The sequence below is a fragment of the Odontesthes bonariensis genome, chromosome 23 (assembly GCF_027942865.1).
Source record: "Odontesthes bonariensis isolate fOdoBon6 chromosome 23, fOdoBon6.hap1, whole genome shotgun sequence".
Taxonomy (NCBI): Eukaryota; Metazoa; Chordata; class Actinopteri; order Atheriniformes; family Atherinopsidae; genus Odontesthes; species Odontesthes bonariensis.
In genome coordinates this window covers 1742834-1754690 of record NC_134528.1, presented here as the reverse complement: position 1 = coordinate 1754690, position 11857 = coordinate 1742834, and the positions used below count along the sequence as shown (strand labels likewise).

The window sequence follows — 11857 nt, the reverse complement described above, 5'->3', positions numbered from 1 at the left end:
TTGGGGCTGGCTGGTTACTACCGGCGGTTTATTCCCAACTTCGCCGAGCTGACCAGCCCCTTGACCGACCTCACCCGAAAGGTGCTTGAGGTATGAGGTAGGTTGTGCCTACGTCATTGTACACGCCCAGCATTTTATGTGTTTCGTGTGACGCTCTGCCACTAGGCAACGCCCCCTGAACTCGGCTTCAGGCGGCACGGGTCACCTAATAAGCCAAGCTTTCACATTGCTCGACGCGGGATGAAGTGGCAATTTGGACCCGCGATGGTAGCGGATCTCAGTGTGAAAACAGCTAGTGCCTGCTGTGCAGACCGAGAAGTCTCCTGCTTCCGAGCAGCAAACACCATAACAGGCGTGATGTTTTTATACATTTTAAGAAATTGCAGTTTTTGTGTCCCTACCCCAGTTTTCCATTAGTGGGGTCAAAAATTACCCCAAGCCTTTCCTATAGAATCTCAAGGGTTTGCTTTGGGGACCTTTGATTCTTACCAACTGTGAAAGGAAGATGCAAGAGTTTACATGCTCTCTTTGTTACGTGGGGTAGAAGAGGTCAAAGAGGAAAGATAAAGAAAGCATAGAAATACTATCCTCAAGTTAAAATTCAGGGTCTGCATATAAAGAAGACAACCTGAGAGCAAGCAAGGAAACAATATGGCATTCAGATAAACTGATATTGTGGTCAAAGAGGAAGGAGACAAGTCCTGCTGATATCTGACTGGCTCAGTCAACTTGGGGTCGGAGTCTGACTGGCTGAAACCTGATTGGCTCTAAACAAAAGTTAGAAAAAAAAAGATGACGACTATCTAGATATAACAATGCAGTAAAATTAAACAAAATAAGAATAATCAGAAGGATAGAAATAAGAGGCTTCCTGCCTGGAAGAAAATAGGCATACTCCTGTGAGGGGAAATCTGTATCTGAAGCGGCACACAAAACTAAAAAAGCTAAAAAAAAAATTCTGAAGCGGCACACAAAACTAAAAAACTAAAAATTTCTGAAGCGGCACACAAAACCAAAAAAGCTAAAAAAAAAAAAATTCTGAAGCGGCACACAAAACTAAAAAACTAAAAATTTCTGAAGCGGCACACAAAACTCTTATGTCACACATTTGCATCCAAAACTTGTTTTTTTTATGACAAACCCTGAGACTGTACAGTCACCGTCAAAATTCTTGGCACCCCCGATTTTCAAGTGAGTAATTCAGACGTTCTTCAGAAATAGATGTAAACGTTTCCCAGTTTTGTGTAATCAGAATAGTCTACTTATAAGACCAAGTTTGTTAAAATAAGGAAAAAAGTACTTGCATGAAATATACCTCCGAAACAATTACACACGCTGCTCATTAATATTTATTGGCTGAACTTTCTTTTCTTTTCTTTTTTCTTCAAACATCTATCTTTGAATATAAAATACTGTTGGATGGAAAAACTGATAATTCATTAATGAAATGTGTTTGGTAGTAGAGGAAAACAGTCTGTGGAAAAAAGGTAAATATGATCAAATGCAATTGAAATATCAAATCGAATGACCTACAAATACACAAACAATGTTACATAAAACTCTTTCAAGAGCTCATATTTGTGTTATTAATTGACCAAAGATGACTGCAAAGCTGTCATCAGGTATTCCATCATGTCAGTTTAATTTCTATTAATTTCTTCTTATGTCATTGGCTTATTTTCCAATCATTTTTAAAGATTTTTGATGTTATTTCTTATAAAGAAAAGTTTTAAATAAACTTGTTAAATGTAAAATTGTTGACTCAAATATAATAAATATAGTCACCTTTAACCAAAATGAAAGAATTTTTTTAATTCATTGTCAATCAATCAATCAATCAATCAATCAATCAATCGATCTTTATTTATATAGCGCATTTCATACCACAGGCAACTCAATGTGCTTTAATGACAGCATACAGGCTGCAGTCCTTTAAGGCTGATAAGAAACTGTTGGTTTATAATGTTCTGAATAAGATCAAACCATCTTTAGGGTAAACGGTCTCTGAGTAGAGACCAATTTTATAGATTATGCTTCATCTTTGACACCATTAACAATGACTTAATTTTAGTCCCATAACACACAGTCATGGAAATGAGAGTTTATTTAATAAATCTCCAACACACAAATCATCATAAATTTCACTTTATATTGGAACATAAAGCAGAACACAAGCAGCCAAAACAGTAAAGCAGCAACAAGTCTGAATTCACCAACGTTTCTCTGTTAGCTGGACATAAAGTATTCAAATATCATGTGTATGTTAACCCTCATACCTGATTTAAAACACAACTTCATTTCTGAAAAGGGACATTTTTGTCCCCTTTTAAAACGACCTAAAAACATCATATGTTAATATTTTTTTCCGCAGATCTTTTTTCCACTTCAGTTCTTTTTTTAAATTAATTAATTTATTTATTTGATTTTTTTGGGGGGGCTTTTTATGTCTTTATTGCATAGGACAGTAGAGAGAGACAGGAAGCAGGGGGCAGAGAGAGGGGGAATAACATGCAGCAAAGGGCCGTCTGATGTGGAATTTGAACCGGGGCCAGCTGCAGCGAGGACTATAGCCTCTGTACATGGGGTGTCTGCTGTACCCATTACGCTACAGACCACCCATTCCACTTCAGTTCTGATCGTAACTACCAAGTTTTCAATTATTTTCAAAAAATTAACCCTTTAAATACTGGTTTATATGATGTAAACGCCAATTTCTGTAAAACAAAACTCACAAAAACTGCTATATTTTCATTATATAGAATGCAAAGTGGAATTGTTGAGCGGGGATAATTATGGTCTGGGATAAGTCAATGATCAGCAACAATATGGATTTTTAATTTTTTTTGCTATGTCTGGTTTAAAGAAAAACTTTTTTTTTCACTTTATTCCACTTCAGTTCTGATCATAACTACCTAGTTATACCAAGAATAAAAGATTTATGAAAAAAAAGTGGAAAAAAATATTAATATATAATGTTTTTAGGTCGTTTTAAAAAGGGACAAAAATGTCACTTTTCAGAAATTAAGGAGTTTTTTTTCTACACAATGAAAAATTGCATTGTACATGATGTGTGTTTGAAATTCGAAAAAATAGTCAAAAATGCACAACTGGACCAAATATCAAATCAAATCAAATCAAATTTATTTATATAGCACATTTCATGTACAAACAGTTCAAAGTGCTTTACATAAAATAAAAGCATTGCACCAGGGAGTGGAAGAAGCATTAAAATACATAAAAGAATATAAGGAGAAACAAATAAAATCATTTAAATTTATTTAAAAACAAGCAACAGTCCAGATAAGTTCAAAGATAGCGTGCAGATTTCATGCATAGACACATGAGAACAGAAATGTTTTTAACCTGGATTTAAAAATGTCTCCATTTGGTGAAAGTTTAATCTCCACTGGCAGTTTGTTCCACTTGTTTGCAGCATAACAGCTAAATGCTGCTTCTCCATGTTTAGTCTGGACTCTGGACTGGACCAGCTGGCCTGAGTCCTTGGATCTAAGATGAGTATCAGTATCTACAGTGTGAAATTAGAGGAGAAAGTTCACCCCAAGTGGAGAAAAATGTCCCCCATCAGGAATTAGGGTTAAAAGCAGAACCAGGCTCAAAATAACATGATGAACACAACAAAATCTTTATAATTCATTGAGTTTATGAGTTTAACGCAGACGTTACAGATGTAAGTGGGTCAAACATTTCAGCACCAACACAAAGAGGCCTCGGTGGGTCTGGTCCTCTGGGGCAGAGCCGGTTCTTGGTTGGTGGTCGGGCTCTTCAGAGCTGCTCAGAAGTACCTTGTGGGGTTACTCCTGTCACACATCTGGACATGAACATGTGAGGTGATTCCTGGGTAAACTCTCTGCATGGGCAGCATGGTTCCGATCCTCTGCCCCTTCCTCACTGATCCAGAGGTTCGGAACGGCCTCACGTAGAACAGTTTGAAACACAGACCTGCGGGATGAGTAACACCCTCTCAATCAATGCATCAACAATACGACCGATAACGGGCTCAGGGGGTGTGTGGCGGACCCACCCTCCCAATCAATGCATCAACAATACGACCAATAACGGGCTCAGGGGGTGTGTGGAGGACCCACCCTCCCAATCAATGCATCAACAATACGACCAATAACGGGCTCAGAGGGTGTGTGGCGGACCCACCCTCCCAATCAATGCATCAACAATACGACCAATAACGGGCTCAGAGGGTGTGTGGAGGACCCACCCTCCCAATCAATGCATCAACAATACGACCAATAACGGGCTCAGAGGGTGTGTGGAGGACCCACCCTCCCAATCAATGCATCAACAATACGACCAATAACGGGCTCAGAGGGTGTGTGGAGGACCCACCCTCCCAATCAATGCATCAACAATACGACCAATAACGGGCTCAGAGGGTGTGTGGAGGACCCACCCTCCCAATCAATGCATCAACAATACGACCAATAACGGGCTCAGAGGGTGTGTGGAGGACCCACCCTCCCAATCAATGCATCAACAATACGACCAATAACGGGCTCAGAGGGTGTGTGGAGGACCCACCCTCCCAATCAATGCATCAACAATAAGACCAATAACGGGCTCAGGGGGTGTGTGGCGGACCCACCCTCCCAATCAATGCATCAACAATACGACCAATAACGGGCTCAGAGGGTTTGTGGAGGACCCACCCTCCCAATCAATGCATCAACAATACGACCAATAACGGGCTCAGAGGGTGTGTGGAGGACCCACCCTCCCAATCAATGCATCAACAATACGACCAATAACGGGCTCAGGGGGTGTGTGGAGGACCCACCCTCCCAATCAATGCATCAACAATAAGACCAATAACAGGCTCAGAGGGTGTGTGGCGGACCCACCCTCCCAATCAATGCATCAACAATACGACCAATAACGGGCTCAGAGGGTGTGTGGAGGACCCACCCTCCCAATCAATGCATCAACAATACGACCAATAACGGGCTCAGAGGGTGTGTGGAGGACCCACCCTCCCAATCAATGCATCAACAATAAGACCAATAACGGGCTCAGAGGGTGTGTGGCGGACCCACCCTCCCAATCAATGCATCAACAATACGACCAATAACGGGCTCAGAGGGTGTGTGGAGGACCCACCCTCCCAATCAATGCATCAACAATACGACCAATAACAGGCTCAGAGGGTGTGTGGAGGACCCACCCTCCCAATCAATGCATCAACAATACGACCAATAACGGGCTCAGGGGGTGTGTGGCGGACCCACCCTCCCAATCAATGCATCAACAATACGACCAATAACGGGCTCAGAGGGTTTGTGGCGGACCCACCCTCCCAATCAATGCATCAACAATAAGACCAATAACGGGCTCAGAGGGTGTGTGGCGGACCCACCTGCTCCTCTCAGGTTGATTCCCTCATCGATGGCCTTCTTTTTGGGATCGTTGTAGACGATGACTTTTCCGTGCAGCGTCGCATCAAACGGAGCGTAGACGGCCGACCCGTCTCGGCACACGATGTCCACCCCTCTGTGGACTCTGCCGTTACTGAAAGCAGCGCAGCACATCCAGCCGTTAAAGGGACAGTTCGCCTCTTCTGACATGAGGCTGTATGACATCCCATATCAGCAACATCATTTCTGAACATCTTCTTACCCCCTGCTGCGTCCTGTGAGCAGAGTTCCAGCCTCGTTTTGGTGTTGATGAAGGTAGTCCGGCTAGTTGGCTGGGGTTTAAAAAATAAAGCGTTTTGCTTCTCAGAACAATATGCGTTCAACAGAGTAATACATTTGCATCACAAAATGGTTCTCCAGGAAAAAGTCAGACCTCACAATCTCTTGGCCCTATTTTCTCTCCCTTCGTATCACTGCCTGCTGTGCAGACCGAGCAGCAAACAGCGTAACAGGCGCGGCTGTCGGCAGGCGGCAGCAGGCAGTGATACGAAGGGAGAGGATATTGTTCTGAGAAGCAAAACGCTTTATTTTTTAAACCCCAGCCAACTAGCCGGACTACCTTCATCAACACCAAAACGAGGCTGGAACTCTGCTCACAGGACGCAGCAGGGGGTAAGAAGATGTTCAGAAATGATGCTGCTGATATGGGATGTTACACAGCTTCATGTCAGAAGAGGCGAACTGTCCCTTTAAGCTGCTTTAATCGTCCAGTCAGGCGGCCTCAGTGTGGTTGCTGCTGACTCACCTCCGCCTGGCTCCGTAGTGTCCCTGGCCAAGCCTGTCCGACGTCCTTATTCGGTTGTTGGGGTTCCCGCTGCAGAGCTGACCGAACTTAACGGCGTCACACACCCACAGCACAGCTGGAGACACACCAACACACGCTCTGAATTCAGATGCTTTCTCTTTTTGATGCACACTCGTTTCTCAGGAACTCACCCAGTAAAACGATGATGCTCCTCATCCTCAGACCTCAGTGCTCGATCCAGATGAAGCCTTCCTCCTGAAGTCCGAACCAGCAGCAGGAAACAAACACGCCGGAGTTTCCAAAGTTTCCCAACAGCAGGAGGTGATGAAACTCTGGCGTTTACAGAAAGTGTCTCTCTCAGACTTCACTGCTTATATATATACCTGCAGAAGGTGCTGAGGCGGCAAAGCTGCAGAGCAATCAGGAAACACCCCACTCACTGCTGTGACCATAAAAGTGAGACCTTTGTTTCCTTGTTCCCGTAAAAAATACAATTACCTGTGCCAGGAAAAGGATAAAGGCGTGTGACGGAATGATGCCAAGGTTAGCAGGAGCAAGATTACATGTAAACATCGATGTTGTTTAGTTTGGGAGTGATGCCTTCAGTGGATGGGATTCTGCTGAGTCAGCACAGTTCAGGATTTATGGGGCAAACGGGAGAGGAAAGAGGAAGTTTTTTTCTTTCCACTCTCGGCTCAGCACGGGGGATTGAAGACTAAAGAGGTTTTAAACACCTTTAGAGATCAGACTGTAAACTGGAAAACACAAAGAAGTGTGAATACAGGGAGTCCTGGTGGCCTAAACGTGCACTGTAACCAACTGCCGGTGGATTTACAACAGTATCCTACTGTATTTTATAATAATAGTAAAATACTGTTGAATATTCATCCCTCACGTGTAAATTAACAGTTAAATCAGTAATTTAACAATACCAGTGGATCACTGTAATTTAACAGCATAAAACAGTATTTGTAACGAATTGATGTAAATCTACGGTGGATTACTACAGTATCTTACTGTATTTTATAATAATTGTAAAATACTGTTAAATATTCATGCTTACATGTAAATGAACAGTTAATGCTCAGTTAGCAATAAGAAACAGTATTTTCTGTCAAGCAGTGGAGACATCCCCTCTCAAGTCCAGTCATTACCCATCAGCATCTTACTGATGATTTATGTTTCAGTTCTGATGAAAGCACTTCTTTACTGATCAAACTCCTCGTTTTTGAGTGACAATATACTAACTCGCTATTCCTAAACTTGACTTTGGAGGGCACAGCTCCGTCATATCATTCGAAAAGTAGCTCTTGGGTTTCTGACCTTGGGGTGACCTTTAACTTTAACATGCTAACTGAGGCCTGCAGTCTGAGAAATGATGTGCTGGCTCAGTGCAAAAAAATGTATGTAACAATTTCCAAGTTATTTCAACTTAGTTAGCATTAAGTACATGACACAAGACTTCTCTAGTTAGGCCAACTCAGTAACTTTAGTACGATCAACATGATTTGCCTAATCCTCTACAAGCTTATTTAAGTTAAACCAACTTCATTTTAATTGTGTTAAAATACTCCTTTTAAAATGTTCCTTTTATTCTACTCAGAAATGTCCATGGAAATTCTTACATTATTTTTTAATGTTGAGCCAGCTCAAGAACTTATTTATCCAAGTCAGAATATATCACACATTGAAATTCCTGATCTGTTTATTCAAACAATCAGCAAAGAATGGCAACTTCCCTCCTTGCCTCCACAGACTTGTCCCGTGAAAAACAAAAAGACAACTTGGTACACCTGAGGCATCGATATTCTCGTAGGCACTGTGGGTGCTGCTAAGGCTGACGAGAACAAAGCGAATGTGTGTAGTGACCTGCAGGTGAGGTAAAGCTGAACGGGTCACTGACTGACAGAGGAACCCAAACAGAGCAACAGGAAGTAACTGCAGGTGTCTTCATCAATCACCGCAGTTGCAGACATGCAACAAGCTTTTTATTTATTTACATTATATTTTTATTTACATTACATTTTTTGATTTTTTTAAATTTTCATACATTATTTACATTCATGAGTAATATTTTTACATTACATTTTATGTGCCGACAGTTTTCTTGGCTCAGTGATTACACTCTGCTCTGCGGTGCTCTGTTCTAGTTCCTTCTGGTCTCGTTTGGTGTGCTCTGCTTTGTCCACCTTTCACAGCAGTAATGGGAGCTCAGCTCTCCAAATTGTATTATTATGATTATTTTTTTGCATTTTTTTATTAGCTTCATGTGCACATTTTTTATTTACATTACATTTTTTGCATTTTATATGTGCTTCACTTTTTCACAACAAAGATCTGTGAAATCTGTTTGATTTGTTGTTGAATGGAAAGTTTACGATGGCTGCGTTCCGCACTTTGTATTAAGAATGTTCAATAAAGCTCTATTATATACATTTTATTGTGGCAGCAGCAGTTACTGGTGAACTTTCACTATAACGATCTGCAGAGAATGACTTGGTTTTGTGAACAAAATTAATCAGGAAAGCCCACAGCTGCAAATATGCAACATGGCCAAAAATGATCAAAAATAACCCAATTCCAAAAACTCCAAAAATATTGGTTTATTCCCACCCAAAAAGATGCAATAAGATCAATGATTATTCATATGCTTGGGTGCTACAAGGTTAAGCAGGCGAAGCTTGAGTTGAAACAGTTTGATGAACTTTTCCCGATGTCGAGTGAAACAGAAAAACAAAGCACTTTGATAATGTCTTTATTGCCTGTGGGATTAGTTTTATTGGTTGTGGTCATTTAAAGGGAGCAGCTATGGGAGCCACAAACCTTTTGGGTTTTTGTGATTTTAAACCAACAAGAAAGATATTTAAATGACATATTCAAGCCTAAATCAGCTGATTCCATTTGTTTCTATTGTTTTTGAGTCACTCATTTATTTGTATCCAGGTGTTGTGATACGTTCAGAAAACTGCTGAAACAGAAGAGATGTTGATGTCCGTTAAGAGTTTTTAACTTTCTTAGAGATCAGCAGCAGTCTGTGTTTCTTCTTCTTCTGTTTCACAAGTTGAAAGCCTTTTGTACCGTTTTCCAGCATGGCGAGCAGGAAGTGTTGTGCTGGTTCTGCCATGCCAGTGATCCACTACGTCCTCATCAGCGCCATGGCGGTTGCGTGCGTGATGTTTATCGCACTGTTCGCCACCAGGAAAACAGACACAGGTGAGGGTCTACTCAATGCAGCCACACATGAGGATTAATACGCCTCTGGAAATAGTCCCCAGGAACTCGTTCAGTTAGTTGGAAATGACTGAGGCAGGTGTTCAGATGTGCGACTGAGCCACAGATTGTCAGGATGATGTGGTGGAGAAGGTGGACACGGATGCGGACTTCAAAGTCAAAAGGGTGATTTATTTCACAAAAAACAAAGTAACAAACAAAAGGCGCGGCTGGGCCGGATTCAAAAAAATCAAAAGAGGCGAGTCCATGGGTCGGGGTCCCATGGGCTCCGAGGCTTCGTCGGCCCCTGTAGCCTCTCCGTCAGGCTCTTGGTCAGGCCCGGAGGCCTCTTGGTTGGATTCGGGGTCAGGCCCGGAGGCCTCTTGGTCGGGTTCGGGGTCAGGCCCGGAGGCCTCTTGGTCGGGTTCGGGGTCAGGCCCGGAGGCCTCTTGGTCGGGTTCGGGGTCAGGCCCGGAGGCCTCTTGGTCGGGTTCGGGGTCAGGCCCGGAGGCCTCTTGGTCGGGTTCGGGGTCAGACCCGGAGGCTTCTTGGTCAGGCCCGGAGGCCTCTTGGTCGGATTCGGGGTCAGGCCCGGAGGCCTCTTGGTCGGGTTCGGGGTCAGGCCCGGAGGCCTCTATAGCCGGGGCCAGCTCTGGAACGGCTGGGGACAGCTCTGGAACGGCTGGGGACAGCCCTGGAACGGCTGGGGACAGCCCTGGAACGGCTGGGGACAGCCCTGGAACGGCTGGGGCCGGGGCCAGCTCTGGAACGGCTGGGGACAGCCCTGGAACGGCTGGGGCCGGGGCCAGCTCTGGAACGGCTGGGGACAGCCCTGGAACGGCTGGGGCCGGGGCCAGCCCTGGAACGGCTGGGGCCGGGGCCAGCCCTGGAACGGCTGGGGCCGGGGCCAGCCCTGGAACGGCTGGGGCCGGGGCCAGCTCGGGAACGGCTGGGGCCGGGGCCAGCTCGGGAACGGCTGGGGCCGGGGCCAGCTCGGGAACGGCTGGGGCCGGGGCCAGCTCGGGAACGGCTGGGGCCGGGGCCAGCTCTGGGACGGCTGGGACCGGCTCTGGGACTGGTGGGTTGCTGGACACTGTGGCTGTGGCTGCTGGGTCCGGGGGCTGCGGGTCCTGGGAGTCTGAGGAAGAGGAGGGAGAGTCGCCGTACAGCTCAATTACCTCGTGTGGCTCCAAGCCAAAAACGTCCAGCGAGGCATCGTGCTGCACGGTCCCGGCGTGGTTCCATAAACCCTCCAGGAGGTGGTTCCACTCCCGGAGCCCCCGCTTCGCCGAAAGGAAGACCAGGAGCTCCGCAGCCGCTCGCAGACTGGCAAACGCGGAGTCCTGGTCAATGCTTCGCCACAGGTCCGTATAGAGGTCCCAGAACCGGTCGGAGTCCGCCGCGTCCATATTGGTCGGAGCTTTCTGTCAGGATGATGTGGTGGAGAAGGTGGACACGGATGCGGACTTCAAAGTCAAAAGGGTGATTTATTTCACAAAAAACAAAGTAACAAACAAAAGGCGCGGCTGGGCCGGATTCAAAAAATCAAAACTATGAACAACAAACAAAAAGACTTGACATGGCAAGGGATAAATAAATACTTGCTTGCAAAAAACGACGTGGAACACGGAGAACTACGGGAATCAGGTCAAGGCAGGTAACAAACACAAAGCTCCGACAAAAACGACAGGGGAGGCAGGAAACTAAATAGAGGGCTGGGAGTGATTGGGGAGTGAGTGCAGCTGAAGAAAAAACACAGGTGACGTGAGTGAACTAATGAACAGAGTGAAGGGAAACTAAAGCATGACAAAAACCTAAACCTGGACTGAAAACAAACATAACCTAAACATGAAAACCAAAAATGAGAGTCTCTGGGCGTGACACAGATGGCACTGAACCTTAATTATTAAAACAGAAAGGATAAGAAATTCTGAATAAAATTAAAGAAATGCTTCTGGATTTCTCATCATTTTGGTCCCCGGCTTATAGGTGACTGTTTTAATGGGTTTTGGTGCAGCCTTACCCATTAAAACCATCTTCTTCTACAGATCTACGGCTGAATCTTCGGAAATTCTTAAAGAAAACGTGTTTTTGGTTGTCAGGCCAGGTCGAGCCCTTCAGCTGTCTTGGATCAGTGGAAGTGGTTTATTTTACCCAGCCAGCAATAGACAGGAAAGCGTTTGGATTTACTCGCTACACTTCGCAGACGGCGGTTTTATGAACAAGAACCGGTACGATGGTGACTTTGTAGGGAGCCTGAAGCTGTTCCGACGCTGAGAGGACACGAGTCTGAAATTCCAGCTGGGAGTGAAACTGTTCTGAGCAAATGAATTGAACTGAATTGAATCTTGTCTCTGCCCTCATAAGCAGTCTTAGAACAGAGCAGGCTAACAAGGCGTTGCCCGGTAACAGGAGCAGGTGCGGGCTCCTAATGCGTTGCTACGGAGACGGAACCAGC

The 11857-nt window shown here is 44.7% G+C and overlaps 1 protein-coding gene across 1 annotated transcript; it reads right to left on the bottom strand.

Moving 5' to 3' along the window:
• Window positions 1-3466: 3466 nt before the first annotated feature.
• Window positions 3467-10808, bottom strand: LOC142374482 (leukocyte cell-derived chemotaxin-2-like). Its single transcript, XM_075458207.1, has 5 exons — window positions 10578-10808; window positions 7983-8058; window positions 6190-6346; window positions 5387-5538; window positions 3467-3960 (listed from the first exon to the last, which is right to left on the bottom strand). Exons 1-5 carry the CDS (start codon window positions 10806-10808, stop codon window positions 3794-3796), a joined length of 783 nt encoding a protein of 260 aa, XP_075314322.1. The 3' UTR covers window positions 3467-3793.
• Between the last annotated feature and the right edge of the window lie 1049 nt (window positions 10809-11857).